Source organism: Scyliorhinus canicula, chromosome 14, assembly GCF_902713615.1.
Source record: "Scyliorhinus canicula chromosome 14, sScyCan1.1, whole genome shotgun sequence".
NCBI lineage: Eukaryota > Metazoa > Chordata > Chondrichthyes > Carcharhiniformes > Scyliorhinidae > Scyliorhinus > Scyliorhinus canicula.
The window spans coordinates 157644036-157662784 of record NC_052159.1 but is presented as its reverse complement, the minus strand read 5'-3'; the positions used below and the strand labels follow the sequence as shown (position 1 = coordinate 157662784).

The 18749-nt window shown below is 50.7% G+C and overlaps 1 protein-coding gene across 2 annotated transcripts in view; it reads right to left on the bottom strand.

Moving 5' to 3' along the window:
* LOC119977707 overlaps positions 1–18749 on the bottom strand; it is a 53408-nt gene that overhangs the window by 12429 nt on the left and 22230 nt on the right. Inside the window, exons 2-3 of one of the 2 annotated variants that reach the window (XM_038818891.1) lie at positions 6253–6579; positions 691–726 (exon numbers count right to left, since the gene is read on the bottom strand). In XM_038818891.1, the coding sequence (XP_038674819.1) occupies positions 691–726; positions 6253–6579 (363 nt within the window). The remainder of the gene's footprint in view (positions 1–690; positions 727–6252; positions 6580–18749) is intronic. The other variant, XM_038818892.1, reaches the window with a different exon arrangement.

Here is an 18749-nt window from a genome sequence, read left to right as displayed (position 1 = left end):
GCAGACCAAGCAGGCCAACAGCACGGTTCGATTCCCGTACCAGCCTCCCCGGACAGGCGCCGGAATGTGGCGACTAGGGGCTTTTCACAGTAACTTCATTGAAGCCTACTCGTGACAATAAGCGATTTTCATTTCATCTAAACACGTCAGTGAGAATGCCCCTTCATCTTCCATACTCCAGGCATGGGAATGGAAGTCTAGTCTCTACAATCTTCCAGCCCTGTTATCATTCTGATTAATCTGTGCTGCATTTCGTCTAAGATCAATAAATACCCCCTGGAGGCGAGGAGTCCAGCATGGAACAGTCATCCCCAGATGAGATCATATCAAGCTCCATGTAAATTGCTGCGCAACCTCCATTCTTTGGTATTCCGGCTTCCTTTCCAATGAGGAGGAATTCTGCCGCAGATTACTGTCAAGTTGCTAAGCAACAGAACAGTCAGCCAATAACAATGAAGGCCGCGTTTCGCGTCAATGACAGTGTTGAGTGAAATGAGACTCATTGCAATCTGATTGAATTCTCACTCCGAGAGGGTCCAGATTGCTTAGACTAAGCGATGCACAACGAGAAGATGATCCTAATGAGCAAACAATTCATTTTGTTTTATTGTCAGCTGGTTCGGGTGACGTCGTCAAGAGTAAACACAAGTATAAAAATCACCTTCCAAAATAAAGCAGCTAAGGACTCACCAGTGAAATTGTTCTCATCAATGTGCCCTTCTGAGTCTAGACAGAAGAATAAGCATAGATTCAAAAAGTTTATCTTCAATTGTTCGATACGTCAACTGTGGCATTTTTATCTCTAACTCTGCACAGGTCTGCAGAACCCTGAGCATTTAACCAGACAAGCAAGCTGTCAAAAGCAACATCTGTCCATCCCAGCAACATCTGCCTTTAATTGAGAGTTAAGCAGCAGTTGAACAAAACCAAAATTGAAATAAACAGAAAAGGGCAATTCTGAATTCACTTTAAGCTACCTTCAACACCCCCTTAAACATTCACTTCCTCCACCACCGACACACAGTAGCAGCCGTGTGTACCATCAACGAGATGCACTGCGGCGACTCGCCAAGGTTTCTTAGTCAGCACCTTCCAAACACATGACCACTACCATCTAGAAGGACAAGAGCAGCAGATACCTGGGAATCCCACCACCTGGAGGTTCCCCTCCAAGTCACTCCCCACCCTGACTGGGAAATATATCGGCCGTTCCTTCACTGTCGCTGGGGCAACATCCTGGAACTCCCTCCCTAACAGCACAGTGGGTGTACCTACACCTCAGGGACTGCAGCGTATCAAGAAGGCAACTCAATACCACCTTCTGAAGGGCAATAGGGCAATTAGGGATGGGCAATAAATGCTGAGCTAACCAGCGACACGCTGAGTGAAAAACATGACCTCACCTGTGCACCGGAAGGTTTGCCTGAACTAAAGAACAAAGGATACAGACTCAAAATATTCACATGGGCAGTCGGTGACCAAATTTAGGATCCGTTGATGATAAATCTGAATGGTTAAGAATCTAAAGCAATCTGGACACTTGCCCATAGACACTTCAACATTGTGCAGATGTGTCTGGTTATCTTGTGAGTAACACTAATTATGATATCACAAAGCTTAGTGTCATAAAGCTTAGTGTACAGATTCCATTCTGATGTAACAATAAAGGGATTGGATAGAGGGAGTGCTATACTATTGGAGCGTCAGTACTGAGGGAGTGCCGCACTGTCAGAGGGTCAGTACTGAGGGAGCACTGCACTGTCAGAGGGTCAGTACTGAGGGAGCGCCGCACTGTCAGAGGGTCAGTACTGAGGGAGTGCCGCACTGTCAGAGGGTCAGTACTGAGGGAGTGCTGCACTGTCAGAGGGTCAGTACTGAGGGAGCACTGCACTGTCAGAGGGTCAGTGCTGAGGGAGTGCCGCACTGTCAGAGGGTCAGTACTGAGGGAGCGCTGCATTGTCAGAGGGTCAGTACTGAGGGAGTGCCGCACTGTCAGAGGGTCAGTACTGAGGGAGTGCGGCACTGTCAGAGGGTCAGTACTGAGGGAGAGCTGCACTGTCAGAGGGTCAGTACTGAGGGAGTGCCGCACTGTCAGAGGGTCAGTACTGAGGGAGTGCCGCACTGTCAGAGGGTCAGTACTGAGGGAGTGCCGCACTGTCAGAGGGTCAGTACTGAGGGAGTGCGGCACTGTCAGAGGGTCAGTACTGAGGGAGTGCTGCACTATCAGAGTGAGTGTAAAATGTCCCATGAATATTATTGCCAAGATGATTGGTGAATTTACCTCCGTGCAGTGTTCAATATTTATCCCTCAACCAACATCACAATCAACAGCTATCTGGTTATTTTGCGATCTTGCTGTGAACACAAAAAGGCTGAAGGGCATAAATTAATGCAAAAGCTGAAGGAGAAACAAATTCTCTTCAACAAACTTCAGAGAGACAGGATGGAGAAATGATCAATAATGCTTTTTGCTCAGTGAATCTATCATTTTGTGATTGATCTGTCATCTTAAATCAAAAGGGAAAATTTGGTGATAATAGTTGCAGAGCTAATTCAGCAGCGACATTGATGACGTTACTGTAACACAGAGAAACATCCCACCATGAGTGTAACTGAGACAGTTTGACACTGAATACATTGAGTGAAATCTTGGTGATTGAGGTCATGTTTAAGGAGCTGTTGGCAATATTGGAGCGATGATAATGGGGCTGCACAAGAAGCTGGATTTCATAGAATTTACAGTGCAGAAGGAGGCCATTCGGCCCATCGAGTCTGCACCGGCTCCTGGAAAGAGCACCCTACCCAAGGTCAACACCTTCACCCTATCCCCATAACCCAGTAACCCCACCCAACACTAAGGGCAATTTTGGACATTATGGGCAATTTATCATGGCCTATCCACCTAACCTGCACATCTTTGGACTGTGGGAGGAAACCGGAGCACCCGGAGGAAACCCACGCACACACGGGGAGGATGTGCAGACTCCGCACAGACAGTGACCCAAGCCAGGAATCGAACCTGGGACCCTGGAGCTGTGAAGCAATTGTGCTATCCACAATGCTACCCTGCTGCTCTAGTAATTGGAGGAATGCAGAATTTTACAGCGTTGTGGGACTGTAGAAGCCACCAGAGATAGGGAGGATCGAGACTATGGAGGGATTTGAAATTAAAGGCGTGATTCTCCGGAAAGATTTCTAAGTGTTGTAGCGAGCGGGAACTTCCGCAGGCTTCCCGGCGCTCGGCCCAGTGACGGCCGGCAACGCTATTCAACCTGAATTGGATCTCTAAACGAGGCCTCGCGGGCTTCTCGCCGCAAATGAAGGCTCACCAGCTGATTGGCCGGGGTCGCGCTCGCTAGCCCCCCCCCCCCCCCGCTAACAAGGTCGAGCAGCACTTAAGCTGCACTTGCTCAGCCAACCCCAGCCAGTTGGCAACAATGGCGCCGAGGAGACCGGGCCCAAGATTCGGGGACGCTGACCTGGGGAGGCAGTGGAGGCCAGGAGGGATGTCCTGTTCCCCAGTGCTGCCTGGGATGAGGTGAACGACCTACACTGGGCAGCACGAGTGAGTCGACACCAACGTGCCCCCCACTCTCCAAAACCTTTCTGTCCCCATGTGAGCATCCATCTTCCCCAACTCTCCCTCCCCACCCTCCTTTCACCCCCCCCTCCCCCCCATCCACCATTGTAAACCGCACATGTGGCCAACGATGCCCTCTCTCTGTCTCGGCAGGAGAAGCTCTCCCACAATCGGCAGGAGAGGGCCCAGACTGGCGGTGGGTTGCGGGACATAAGAATCCTCCCCTCCTTCGAGGAGAGGGCCCTGGAGGTGACCGGTGTGGCCATGGACAGGGGGGTCACCCACGAGGAGGATGGCGGACGCCACAGAGGTGAGGAGGAACGACTGGGCTCCACCCGGAGGACCTGTCAAACGTGAGTCGTTATTGGCTTGCTGACTGACCCATCCCTCCCATTGACCACATGTCCATTCTCCCGCAGGTCCTCCAGCCGACAGCGCCGGCCCATCCCGGGCGGCCCCCCTCTCCAGCCTCTCAGGTGACCACCTCGGAGAGGAGTCCTGAGGAAGACACGATCGAGGCATCGCAGCTATCATCCCCTCCCTCCACCAGCTCAGAGCCACGCACCTCAGTGCGCAATGTTAGTGGACAGGCTTCTGGGGCACAATCTGGTGAGCTGTTGGTGTATATCAGATGGAGGCAGGAACACCCAACGAGGTCTTCTGGATCCCAGGACCCAACGTTTCACAGCCAGCACACGGAACACGGCTGTGCATGTTCCTCCGACAGGGACACCGGAGCCCTCCGGCCCCAGACCCCCCAGAGGAATCCCGCCAGGGGCATCGAAGGCCATGGGATGAGGTAAGCAGGTGGCTGCCTCCAACTCAGATGTGCATCCTGGTGACACGCCTAGACATAGCGGGAGAGCTGGAAAGGTAAAGCACACAGAGAATCACTGAGGGCACCAGGGGAGGGGAGGAGAGGGGGTGGGGGGGGGGGGGGGACTAGGTAAGGGGTGAGGGTGGGGGGGGGGCGGAACTATCAGGAATGTGAGGAATTGTAAAACATGAAACAACCTTGGCCACAACTAATATGACGCCTCCGTTACTTTCTTCTACAATGCGGGCTGACCTCTGAACCCTTGGCCCACCTCTCCGAGCATCACCCCCTCGCCCCATCGTACTCACCCACCCTCCAGCCGTGAACATGTCCCTGGAGCTGTGCCCCATCCCCTGGGTGCTCGGATGTTGACTGCTGCGAGTGTGGTGTTGCCTCCCACAGTGTTCAGGCACAGTGTCCGGCCATCAAGATGTGATTGGGATGCTCGGCAATGACTCCCACATGCTACACGGCCCACCCACGGGGATCAACTTGGATTGTGTGAAGTGGTCACGATAACCACGATTGCCAATTCCCTGTTGGCATTTGCCTTCAGCCATCCGATCAGAGGCCTCGGCAGTCAGTGGGGGGGGCGGTAATGGGTGGTTGGTGGGCAGAAGGCCAGGGGCTAGGTTTGCCCCTGGAGCGAGTACACATGATCCAGGGGTTGGCACGGTGTACCGCGAGCGTTTCCCCCCCAACCCCCGCCCCATTTCCCATGTCAGCCCACCCAGCTGAGAGTCCCCCACCCCGTGCCTAGTACTAGGGTGCTCCCAGTGCCCCTGGGCTCTTTTCCTGTGGGCAAAGATGGCTACCCACCTCCTCGGCTCCCCACGGAAACCCTTCCGCCAGGTTCATGTTTTCAAAAGGCGCACTAATCAGCGGCAGTGTGAGCAATCGCTGGGGAGGCCAATGAATGACAGGAGGCTGCTGGATGTGGGGTGGTCCCGTTAATTGTATGGAAATGGGGCCTAAATGGTGATGGTTGTTTTCTCGCCTCGCGACGGCGAGATCCCGATTTCACCCACGCGAGTGGGCTGCTTGCATCGCAAACTGTTTGACCCCCGGCATGATTCCCGTTTTTAGCCTCTCCCGCTATTCACCGGCCTTGTTTTACTCGAGTGAGGGCATTACGTGGTCGGAGAATCGCGCACTAAGAACGGGAGAATTTTAAAATCAAGGCATGGTTAGACCGAGAGTCAATGTGGGTCCGTGAGAACAGGGGTTGATGGTGAACAGGATGGGGTGAGATCGGACAGGGGAAGCAGTTTTGGATCCTCAGGTTTTCAATGGGTGAAAGTTGGGCAGCTGGCCCGTTGGAAATAGTGGAGTCAGCAGGTAAAAAAGGTACCGACAGGGCAGCACGGTGGCACGGTGATTAGCACTGCTGCCTCACGGCGCCGGGGTCCCAGGTTCGATCCTGGCTCTGGGTCACTGTCCGTGTGGAGTTTGCACATTCTCCCCGTGTCTGCGTGGGTTCCACCCCCACAACCCAAAGATGTGCAGGGTAGGTGGATTGGCCACGCTAAATTGCCCCTTGATTGGAAAACAGTGAATTGGGTGCTCTAAATTTATGGGGAAAAAAAGGTACTGAGAAGGGTTTCAGTAGCAGATATGTTGAGGTAGGGGCAGAGATAGATGATGGAGAGAGGGGATATTTTGCAGTTGTTAGTGATGGACAGGATATAGGATCAGGATCTGAGCTCAGTATCAAATGGGATGACAAGATTTCAAACAATCTGGCTCAGCCTCAGAGAATTCCCAAGCAACAATCATGAAACAGGTCAGGAAATAACGTTTCATTTATACAAAGGAAATTGTTTCAGTTGATGAATATTTTCAGCCACACGCTTACCAAACACATTGACAATGATGGAATTTCCGTTTGCTTGTACATCCCCTTCTTTGGCATGACATTGGTAGCTACCACTGTCCGTTAGGTTAACAGAAGAGATTGTGTAAACTACAAGTATTCCTCGTTCTGTCATATTGTGAATATTTTTGATGCTCCTGTTTGTTGCATTCAGTTGCTGACAGCTGTTTGCGTGATATTTACACCAGTAGACCTCAGGTTGTTCTGCTGCACAATAGAGTACCGTACAATTCAATGTCAGACTGTCTCCAACGGTATTGTTAAGCGTCACTCTGGGATATCCAACCCTCAATGGACACGGATAACTTCCTGTAAAAGAAACAAAGAGTTGTGTTTTCTCATGTTATCTGAAATTAACAAACAGTCCCGAGATTCACAGCTCCGGTTTTCCTGCTGTTAAACACACTCCAATATGGAATGTGGAAACCACGCTCATTACAAACCAGGGGCGTTGGAGTCAACCCAATTTCCCTGATATTCATGGTGACTGCCGTAACCAGGTGGATCTTTATCCTCCCATCTCTACTAAATAGCCCAGTGCTGGGGAATTGACACAAATAAAAGACAGAGTGAAGGAGAGAAAATGAGAGAGAGGGGTACAGAGGAAAAGAGAGAAAGAGATACGGAGAGAGACAGGGAGAGTGAGTGAGCATCTGGTCAACTTCAGCTCCAGTTTAGTTTTGAAGTAACAGTGCCGAGGAGATCTAGCAACACTTCTGGCCAATACAAACTTTTCACTTCCAGAGCTAACCGGAGGGCACATCAAAATCCAAGGTCAAAGGTGGCATGAAGATGCCCAAAAGATTGACAACCTATCAGTGTCTTGGGATTGGATACTGGACAATGTCCTGGGATTGGATACTGGACAATTTCCTGTGATTGGATACTGGGCCGTGTCTTGGGATTGGATACTGGACAATGTCCTGTGATTGGATACTGGGCCATGTCTTGGGGTTGGATACTGGACAGTGTTCCGGGATTGGCTAGTGGGCAACCCTGTGATTGGATACTGGGCAGTGCCCTGCGATTGGATACTGGACAATGTCCTGTGATTGGATACTGGGGCAGTGCCCTATGATTGGATATTGGACATTATCCTGTGATTGGATACTGGACCATGTCCTGTGATTGGATAATGGACCGTGTCCTGTGATTGGATACTGGGGCAGTGCTCTGTGATTGAATACTGGGCAGTGTCCTGTGATTGGATACTGGACCATGTCCTGTGATTGGATACTGGACCATGTCCTGTGATTGGATACTGGGGCAGTGCTCTATGATTGGATACTGGGCAGTGTTCTGTGATTGGATACTGGGGCAGTGCTCTATGATTGGATACTGGGCAGTGCTCTGTGATTGGATACTGAGCAGCTCAAATGCAGAAGTGAGGAGAACAATAAGTGTTAGCCTTAGGTGTTATGATAACAATTTGTGACTCTTCTTCCTAGTATTTCAGAGAATCACAGATAACTGAAGGAGGCTATTCGGTCTATTGTTTCTGTGCTGGCTCTTTGAAAGAGCTAGTCCCACTCCCCCACTCTGTCCCCACAGCCCTGCCATTCTGTTTCTATAAGCTACACATTCCAGCTCACAACACCGGCGTGTAGAAAACAAACCTCTTCTTTCCCCCTCTGCTTCTTTTGCCGGTTATGTTAACCCGGTGTCCCTCTCAATACTGACCCTCCGGACACTCAAAACGTGTCTCATAATCTTGAAATTATTTTAAACACTTCCATTAAATCTCCCCTTAACCCGCTCTGCTCTAAGGAGACCAATCCCAGCTCCTCCAGTCTCTCCACAGGAACTGAAGTTGCTCAGCCCTGGGAATATTCTGGGTAAATCTCCACCGTCTAAAAGATTGGCAAAATAAATCTTCTGCTCTGTGTCATTGGCTGTTTTGTGGTTAGCAACATCTGCACTGAAATGTACCACAAACAAACCTCTTTACCTTATTGCAATAACCTTACAATGAACAACTTTTCTTCTTTCAAACACATTAAAATATCTCCTGCTGTCCTCTGAATACAAGTCAGGTATATTTCACACATGAAATATTTCCTTCATTTTACTCTGCTTGCTGGGATATTGGAACTGGGCCCTATCTCTATCTTTGGTTAAGTTAAGGTGCTATAATTTTGTTGTAAATGTTACAGCGCAAAGGCATGTTTCGGTTGTTAAGGTATGGATGAGCCGTGATCTGGTCTTGTAAAATGGCAGAACAGGCTCGAGGGGCCGAATGGCCTTCTACTGCCTCTATTGGCTCCAGGTAGTTAGTTCTCTCCTTGTTGGTCAATGCTGTCATCAAACAGATAAGTTAATGTAACTAGAAACACCAATGCTGAAGGTCATTAGGAGTGAGATTGGCGAATACTAGATGACAGATTGTAACAGTGCTGTGTAATCGCCAATGGAAACTGTTCAAGGTAGAAGTGTTTAGTTTATCAGAGATGGTATGTGCTGCGTGTGGAGGGGGTGGGGGGGTGGATGTTGGGGTGGTGAGGGGGGGATGGGAGGGGCAGTGTGATGGACTGGGTGTGGCTGCCAATGAAGTGGCCTGTGGTCAGTGTCAGGAACAAATGAAACAAGAGTGAGCAATGTGTCACACAAGCTCCTATCTGAAAGATAAATGCACAAACGTAGCCTTGTTGTCGAGCCACAGCTGCCAGAACGAATTCCACCTTTATTTACAAAATTTCAAACTTATTTTCAACTCCCTCCATGGTCTCGCCCTTCCCTATCTCCATAGTCTCCTGCAGCCTCACTCTGTGCCTCTCCAATCCCGGCCTCTCATGCATCCCTGATTTGAATCATTGCTGGTTGTACCCTGAACTTTGGGTTCTATCGTTGCTACAAATCAACACTTATGTATCAATAGAACATAGAACATACAGTGCAGAAGGAGGCCATTTGGCCCATCGAGTCTGCACCAACCCACTTAAGCCCTCACTTCCACCCTATCCCCATAACCCAATAGCCCCTCCTAAACGTTTTGGATACTAGCCGGGCCAAACCACCTAACCTGCACGTCTTTGGACTTTGGGAGGAAACCGGAGCACCCGGAGGAAACTCACGCACACACGGGGAGAACGCGCAGACTCCGCACAGACAGTGACCCAGCGGGGAATTGAACTTGAGACCCTGGCGCTGTGAAGTCACAATGCTATCCACTGTGCTACCGTGCCCTTCTGTGTCTCTGTCTATTTTGTGCAATTTAATTGGCTCGTTGGCTAATCACATGGCCTTTCCATCTGAGTTCTGATTGGCGATAGATAGAAATTTCAGTACGGTTTACCTGACTGATGCGTTTACAATTTTCAAAAGGGAGTTAAATAAACACTTGACGGGGGAACACTTTACAAGGCTACCAGGAAAGTGCAGGGGGAGTGGGAATGGTTGGATAGCATTCTCAAAGAGATGACGCGGGCAGAATGGCCTCCTCCTGCACTGTCTGCTTCTATGTCCATCACACTGAATAAACTGTAGAGTTTAGATGTATGAGTTCCTGTGTGTGAGTGAATATTAAATGCATCATTACAAATGGCTGCTGGTTTGTTATTGAGCCCCACATAATGTCATGAATCGCGGTTTTGCACCGTTTAAGAGAAATATTTTTCCTTTTCTTTACGGAACACGAACGCAGGAAACAATCACCTTAGAAATTATTTTCCTTCTTAACTTGGCGTCCAAGCCTTAAAGCTGAAGAGCACGACCCTGTGAGATGAATTTTCCAAATGTGAAAGTTGAAAGTTGTGTGGCCTTTAACTTTGTCTTTTCTTTACTGAGTTTGAACAGGATGTGGGAGGGTGATGTTCACGGCTTGCTCCGAAACCAACCCCTCAACAATGTCCCACCAGCAGAGGTTTCACCACCTCAATTCCCCACTCACTCGCCCATCTATTGTTTCCACTCTGCAGTACGCACGCAGCAACTGGAGGCTCTTTAACTGTTTTGCAAGCATTTTACATCCTCCATAATCTCTCGGGCCTTGATCTTTTAGATGCATTCAGGCAAAAGAAAATGTATTTACGAAAGTAAAAGTCACAAAATATGCACAGAATGGGTGGTTAATCATGTGACTGACAGACGACCCCCCCCAGGTGTGAGGCAAAGAGACACATCGCCCTTCCAATTCTAACCTCCTGTAAACCCCAATTTTAATAGTTGCTTCAACCCTAAATTGTGGAATTCCCTCTTTAAACCTCCCCAAGTATCTCCTCCTTTGGGTCACTCTTAACAATTTACTCTTCGACCAAGTCCTTCATCACCCAGCTCAATGTCGATTTGCGTTCGATAATCACTAGGTGCTACATAAATGCACATTGTTGTTGTTGACTTCCCAAATTGGGCTAATTCTGCCCCATTAACAGCCAGTGGGGTCCCGCAGGGATCAGTGTTGGGGCCCTTGCTGCTTGCAGTTTATATATAAATGATTTGGAGTTGAATATAGGAGGGCTGATTAGTAAGTTCACCCATGATACAAAAATTGGTGGTGGGGTGGTAAATAGTGAGGAGGATGGCTTTCGATTACAGGAGGATATAGACGGGCTGGTCAGATGGGCTAATCGGGGCAATTGGAATTCAATCTGGATAAGTACGAGGTGATGCAGTTGGACAGGACAAACAAGGATAGGGAATACATGATAAACAGCAGGACCCTGGGAAGCACCGAGGATCGGAGGGACCTTGCTGCGCATGTACACCCGTCCCTTAAGGTACCAGAGCAGGTGGATACAGTGGTTAAGAAGGCAGATGGGAGGACTTCCGGTGGCGGCTATGAAGGAGTAAGTCGCACATTTGGTGGCTCCCGCTCTGGTTGGACTTTTCGACCATTCCCCCGGACGTTTTCCGGTTTTAAACTGTAAATTCAAAGTCTGAAGCAATTGTGCACCGTTTCCATGGTGTGTGGAGAAAAGAACCAGGAGTGTACGGAAAGGCAGAAATAAAAAGACAGGCGAGGGCTGGGTGAAGCTGCTGCAGGAGGCAGCATGGCCGAAAACCGGACCCCGGGTGTGTCGGCCCAGCGATCAACGGAGCAGTTGATGCAGGTCATCCAGGACGGCTTTGCCAAGCAGAAACAGGAACTGCCTGGACCCGATAAAAGAGTCGATTGATCGGCTGGAGCACAGATTGGACGCCCAGGATCGGGCGATCCAGAAGGTGGAGACGGCGCTGGCTGAGCTGGAGGAGCATCAAACTGCGGTGGAGCTGGAGGTGGGGATGTTGAGGGACCAGCATGAAAAGCTTCTGGAGAAGGTGGGGTTAGGTTTCAGAGTGGTGTTGCTGGGAGGCGGGGGGGGGGGGGGGGGGGGGGGGTAGTTGTTCTGCTGACGAGGGAGGGACTTTGGTGGAAGGTGGGAAGGTGGAGAATATGTCCCGTCGGTAGAACTTAAGAATTGCCGGGCTCCCGGAGGGGTCTGAGGGAGCTGATGCTGGGGCATACGTTGCCGGTATGTTTGAGAAGCTGCTGGGGGAGGGAACATTCTCTCGCGTACAGAGAGCTTGCGAGGAAGCCGCGAACGGGGGACCCTCCGAGGGTGATGGTGGTGAGATTCCACAGATTCCTGGACAAGGAATGTATTCTTCAGCGGGCCAAGCAAACACGGAGCTGTAAATGGGACAACAGTATCCTGCGGGTGTACATGGACCTGAGTGTGGAGGTGGCTGGGAAAAGGGCAGGTTTCAACCAAATTAAGTCAATCTTTTTCAAGAAACAGGTGAAGTTTGGACTGCTGTATCCGGCTCGTCTCTGGGTCACATATGAGGACCCAGCATCATTATTTCGAGTCGCCCAAAGACGCACTGGACTTCACGAAAAGAAAAGGACTGGTGGTGGACTGAGAACTTTTGAACTTTGATGCAACTTTTTGGCTTATATTTGTTTGTTTTATTCTCTTCTGTTTTTGAGTTCTGTGTAAGACGGGGGGGGAAAAAAGTTTTTCGTGTTCGGGTTTTCTTTCTGGTGAATGTTGGCAATGCCTTTTGCTTTGATTTGCGTTTTTGTGGGATGGAGACGTGCTTGTTTGGATTTTGGTGTTTTTCTTTCAGTTGGGTGATTGTGTGGGGATCGTTAGATGAGGGAATTTGTTTTTATGAGCGGGTGGGAGGGGAGTGAGGGAACAATAGGTGGGAGACTAGCTGGTGCCAGGGGCTGGGGGCCACCAAGCTAGTTGGGTGAGCTAGCTCACGGAAGCGCAGTGGGGGGTGTGCATATGTTTAGTTTGTTGTATGGGTTAGATTTCAGAGTGGTGTTGCTGGGGGTGGGGGGGGGGGTAGTTGTTCTGCTGACGAGGGAGGGACTTCGGTTGAGGGACAGAGAGGAGATTGGGGGGGGCGGGGGCTGCCGGGGGGGCAGACCGGAGGAGGCGTGGTGCATGGGCTGGAGGCGGGCCCAAGAAAGGGGATGGCTGATCGGCGGAGGTGGGGGGGGGGGGCACTGTGCCCCCCGACTAGGCTGGTCACTTGGAATGTTCGAGTGTTAAAGGGGCCGGTTAAGAGGGCGCGTGTGTTCACGCACCCGAGGGGACTGAAGGCGGACGTGGTAATGTTGCAGGAGACGCATATTAGATTAGCGCACCAGGTTAGATTGAGGAAAGGCTGGGTTAGTCAGGTCTTTCACACGGGGCTGGACACAAAGACCAGAGGGGCTGCGATCTTGATTAATAAGTGGGTGATATTTGAGGTGGGCAGAATAGTTTTGGATGTTCGATATATTATGGTTAGTGGTTAGCTGGAGAGGATGAAGGTAGCGCTGGTTAATGTGTATGAGCCAACTTGGGATGACGTGGAATTTATAAAGGATGTTGGGGAAGATTCCGGACCTGGAATCGTACAAGCTGGTCATGGGAGGGGACGTTAATACAGTTATTGATCCCGGCCTGGATCGATCATGCTCGAAAACAGGTAGGGTGCCAGCAATGGCAAAGGAACTGAAAGGGTTCATGGAGCAGATTGTGGGGGTGGATCCATGGAGATTGAGGCAGCCGAGGGTGAAGGAGTTCTCCTTCTACTCCCACATACATAAGGTATACTCTCGGATCGATGTCTTCATTTTGGGTCGGGCCTTGCTGGCAGGGGTGGTGGATACGGGGTTCTCGGTGATCACAATCTCAGACCATGCTCCGTACTGGGTTGACCTGCAGGTTAGTAAACATAGTAATCAGCGCCTGCATTGGAGGTTAGATGTCGGGCTGTTGGCGGACGAAGCGGTGTGCGAGAGGCTGAGGAAATGCAGACAAAATTACCTGCAGGTAAATGATACGGGGGAGGTCCCAGCAGCGATGGTCTGGGAAGCACTGAAGGCAGTGGTGAAAGGAGAGCTGATCTCGATCTGCGGCCCACAGAGACAGGACGGATAGGGCAGAGACGGACCGACTGGTGAAAGAGATTCTACAAGTCAACAGGAGGTACGCGGAGACTCCAGAGATAGGACTTTTAAGGGAAAGGCGGAGGCTACAGGTGGAGTTCGGCTTGTTAACCACAGGGAGGGCAGTGGAACAGCTCAGGAAGGCGAGGGGGCAATATACGAGCACGGGGAGAAGGCCAGTAGGATGCTTGCACAGCAGCTAAGAAAGAGGGAGACAGCCAGGGAGATAGAGAAAGATATTGACAGGGATGGGAACTTGGTTGGGGATTTGGCTAGGGGGTGAGTAAGGCATTTAGGGATTTCTACAGCAGCCTGCACAGGTAGGAACTCCCTACTGGGCCGGAGGGGATGAGGCACTTCCTGGAGGGGCTGACTTTCCCGAAGGTGGATGGGGAGCTGGTAGAAGGGCTGGGGGCCCCGATTGGGTTGGAAGAGAGTGGAGGGTGTGAAGGCCATGCAGTCGGGTAAAGCCCTGGGACCAGATGGGTACCCAGCAGAGTTCTACAAAAAGTTATCTGGGATATTGGGACCGGTGCTGATGAAGGTGTTCAATGAGGCAAGGGAAAGAGGGGTTCTGCCCCAGACGATGTCACAGGCCACGATTTCGCTTATCCTGAAAGAAGGCACATAGTATACATGCCTTTATTAGCCGAGGCGGAGAGTTTAAGAGCAGGGAGGTGATGCTGGAACTGTGTAAAATGTTGGTTAGGCCACAGCTAGAGAATTTTGTGCGTTCTGGAATCCACATTACAGGAGGGATGTGATAGCACTGGAAAGGGTGCAGAGGAGATTTACCAGGATGATTGGATAGACTTGGATTGTTTTCCTTGGAGCAGAGGACGTTGAGAGAGGGGGGGGGGGGGGGCATCATTGAGATGTGTAAAATGATGAGGGGCACAGATAGAGTAGACAGGAAGAAACTTTTCCCCTTGGTGGAGGGATCACTGACCAGGGAGCAGAGATTTAAGGTAAGGGGCAGGAGGTTTAGAGGGGATGTGAGGAAAAACTGTGAGGTGGTGGGAGTGTGGTACTCGCTGCCTGAAAGGGGGGTGGAGGCAGAGACCCTCAGAACATTTCAGAAGTATTTAGACGTGGTTGTGAAGTCAGGGGAGCGATGGGCCAAGTCCTGGAAACTCTATGACTCTATCACACTTTGGTTGACAATATAAACACATCAAAGGTGAAGTGGATCAAGTGAAGCAAAGGTTCAGCAAGAGTGTGGGGATGTTACAGAAAGACTCATATTTCAGAAGCAGAAAAGATATTGGGACAATGATAAGTTTTTTCCAATCTCGGTGTGAGCCATGGTTCACTCTCTGACTTTCAGTCAGGCTGAAGGTTGGATCTGATCAAACAGATCACCGGAACAAGGGGAATAACCATAAACGGTGAGCCAGGTGGTTCAGAGGTGATGGCAGGAAGCACTTCACACAAAAGGGAGTGGAAATCTGGAACTCACTCCCCCCATAAAGCTGACGAGGGTGGGAGTCAATTAAAAAGGGAGAGCTGAAATGGATCGATTTTTGTTGGGTGGGAGGATGAAGGGTTTCGGAATCAAGGCAGGTAGATGGAGCCATTTTCCGATTGAGAGACAGAACAGGTTCAAGGGGCTGAATGGCCTCCTCATGTTTGTAATATTGCAATTGTGTATCGGGTAATTTTACCCAATTTAATCCTCATCCACTATTGTACCTGACCAGGGAACTTGAAGATTCCCCTGTTCTGTATGTTGCCAGAAATGTCCAGGGGTCTAAAAGCTCCCCACAGAATCTGTCAAACATGAGACACAACGGGCCTTCACTGAGTGGACACAGTGGCCGGAATTCTCCAGCCATTGCGATTCCCTGTTCCCGCTGGAAGCAGAATCCGGGTTTCCTGGTGGTGCGGCTTCAATGGGAAATCCCATCGACAAGCGGAGGAGTAGAGAATTCCACCAGCAGAGAATGGCGTGACGCGGAGAAACATGCGGGTATGTGCGGTATGTGCGGTATGGGCACTATCTATCTAAGAAACATTCTGTTCTGGGCGGGATTAGAGGGGTCATTCCGAGCACTTTATGTGTAGGGAATGACCCCGCTATCTAACGGCCTCTGTTGTGTTTTCAGGTCTTGGTGGGGAACGCCCCCTGAGGCCCCCTGAAGCCCCCTGAGGCCCCCTGAGGCCCCCTGAGGCCCCCTGAAGCCCCCTGAGGCCCCCTGAGGCCCCCTAAAGCCACACTCAGCATCAGTCCCTGCACTGTGGAGCTCCACTTGCTATTTTCCAATGGCGCCTGATCCCTTGAGGGCCCAGCGCAACCCGCAGACCCCCCCAATGCCCAATTTCCCCATTGGGGGTCCTCGGGCTCCCTGAACCCATCCCTGAGCCACCCTGGCATCTTGGCAGTGCTCCTGCCAACCTGGCAGTGCCACCAGGGCGGTCAGAGACTGGCACTCGGATGGAACTGCCAAGAAGCCAGACTGGCAGTGAAAGGCACTCGGCTGGCATCGGCAGTGCCAGGATGCCACCCATCCCAGATATCAACCTCCTGGGGTCCTCTGAGCGCCTGGGAGACCACCCCCCAAGTGCCGTTCCACCTGGGGAGCAGTGCTAAACGGTGTGGGGATCGGTGCTAAACGGTGTGGGGATCGGTGCTAAACGGTGTGGGGGTCGGTGCTAAACGGTGTGGGGATCGATGCTAAACGGTGTGGGGATCGGTGCTAAACGGTGTGGGGATCGGTGCTAAACGGTGTGGGGATCGGTGCTAAACGGTGTGGGGATCGGTGCTAAACGGCGCCCAGCTGGGGCCTCCTTGGCGAGGCCGGTAGATGATGGGAGCCGGTTCCGCCCGGCGTCGACAGGGTTAAGTGAGCTCTAAAACTCGCTTATCTCTGCAAGTCTGGGTCCCGCTCATTGTGGGCAGGATCCAGATTGCGGCGTCGCAAGATCTAACGAGATCTCCAAGGCATAACGACCGTCGGGGAGCCCGGAAAAGGCCCATCCTGGGATCTACCGGCCGCTTCCCGTTCCGATTCTGGCGAGACGTGGCCGGGAAACCGTGCCCTATGACTCTCCGAAGCTGTGGATTGAGCTGAATGAATGAACATCTTTTCTTGTTCTCATTCCCGGCATTCTTACATTTTTAAAAATAAATTTAGAGCACCCAACTCTTTTGTTCCAATTAAGGGGTAATATAAAGTGGCCAATCCACCTAGCCAGCACATCTTTGGGTTACATAGAAGATAGGAGCAGGAGGAGGCCTTTTGGCCCTTCGAGCCTGCTCCGCCGGGGGGTGAGACCCACGCAGACACGATAAGAATGTGCAAACTCCCCATGAACAGTGACCCGGAGCCGGGATCAAACCCGGGCCCTCGGTGCTGTGAGGCAGCAGTGCTAACCACTGTGCCACCATGCTGCCCCCGGCATTCTTACATTTTAACAGCCGCATGGCCAGCTTGCTGGAGACAATGGATTATAACATTGGCTCATTGGTCTCTTCGCTCTAATCGGTTTATGGGCTGCACACACACTGTCCTTTTATAAACGGAACAGTCTGACTCGAGGGCATTCTGAGAGGAGTTTGTAATAAGATTAACTCTCTGCAATGTTTCACCAAGGGATACTGACAGGTTTGCAGCAACATGCAGCAATATCGCTGTCTTATAGCCAGACGTCCTCTCCATTTACAGAGAGCAGCTTCACAGCATTCCCTAATCGGTACTGAACATACAGTAGGATGAAAACCACCTGGCCTTGACTGTGGCCAGTACACCTCACAGCACCTCTTCCGGTGGGGAACTAAGAAAATGAAACACATAAATCCAGAGTCGAAGTGTACAAAGTTCTCTATTTTGCAAAATCGACCAACTCTGGATATATTTAGATTTGGTGTCAACCTCTCTGGCCACAGGTATTTCCATCGCGACTTTCCATCACGTGATTTCCTCCACGCGCATCCCAACCAGTGGCTGCTCAACCTGGCCAACCAGCCAAAAATCATCCAGTCACCCAAACCAAACTATTTCTGTAACAAATAAACAAAAGCGTTTGTAATGAAAAAGGAATAGTTGGTTTTCAAATGTCTCTCTGATTTTCCCCCTGCTTTTGGCTCCGAGCAGCATTCTGAAGATTAACCTTCAATTGGGTTGGCAAGCCTAACTTGGATGGTTTTAACGATTTCTACCAGTCTTTTTTGAGGATTGCTGAAAAAGATACATGCTGTCCAAACCTCTCGTAAAGGGAACAACACTTCATGAACAGAGAGTGCTGATTGGCTGGCAAGTATACCCTATTGTAACTATAACTGGCTCTGCACAGCATCAATTGGCCGTGTGGTTGAGCGGGTTGCTATAGCCAGATTTGAACAAGTGAAGGATTTGTGCACATTTGCGAAGACTATACAGAACTTCAATATCAATAGAGATGCCGTTTCCAGTTGCTCATTTGACATTGCTCGTCTATTCACCAAGGTACCATTCAAGGATGCCATCGACATTTGTACAGCAGCATCATATCATGGTGATCATCGCCACCACTGTGTGAATCTGTTTTCACTGAACGTATGAACTCAGAAACTCGCCCATGTTGACTTTAGTTTTACTGACACCATGGGCGGGTTTCTCCACCCCGCTGTTCCACATTTCTGCCTCACCACGCCGGCGGGATGCTCCGTTACTCCGGCCGGTCACCCCCCATTGTGGGGCAGCCCCATGCCATCGGGAAACCCCCGGGCACCGGCAAAATGGAGCATCCCACCTGGAAGAATCTCGCCCCATGTTTGTCCAAATCGATGGTGTTGCCATGGAATCCCCTCTGGGCCCAGCTTCTCGATAGAATGACAGCCGACCTCCTACCCCTTACCTAATTCTGATATGTCGATGATATATTTGAATGCACAGCTGCATGTCGGGATTTCCATACGCAGCGGAATGGGCTCCATCCTGTGCTCAAGATTCCCCGTGAAATCGAGCAGACAATTGAGCTCTCTTTCCTCGACGTGCTTGTTGTGAAATCTGTCCCGGGGGATTCTTCGCTAGCGTTTCCCGCAAGCTTCATTCACTGGTCAATATCGGTGTTGGGATTTTTACAGTTCCACACACTGTACGGATTGGCCTCGTCGGCAGCATCGTAAATAGAGTCT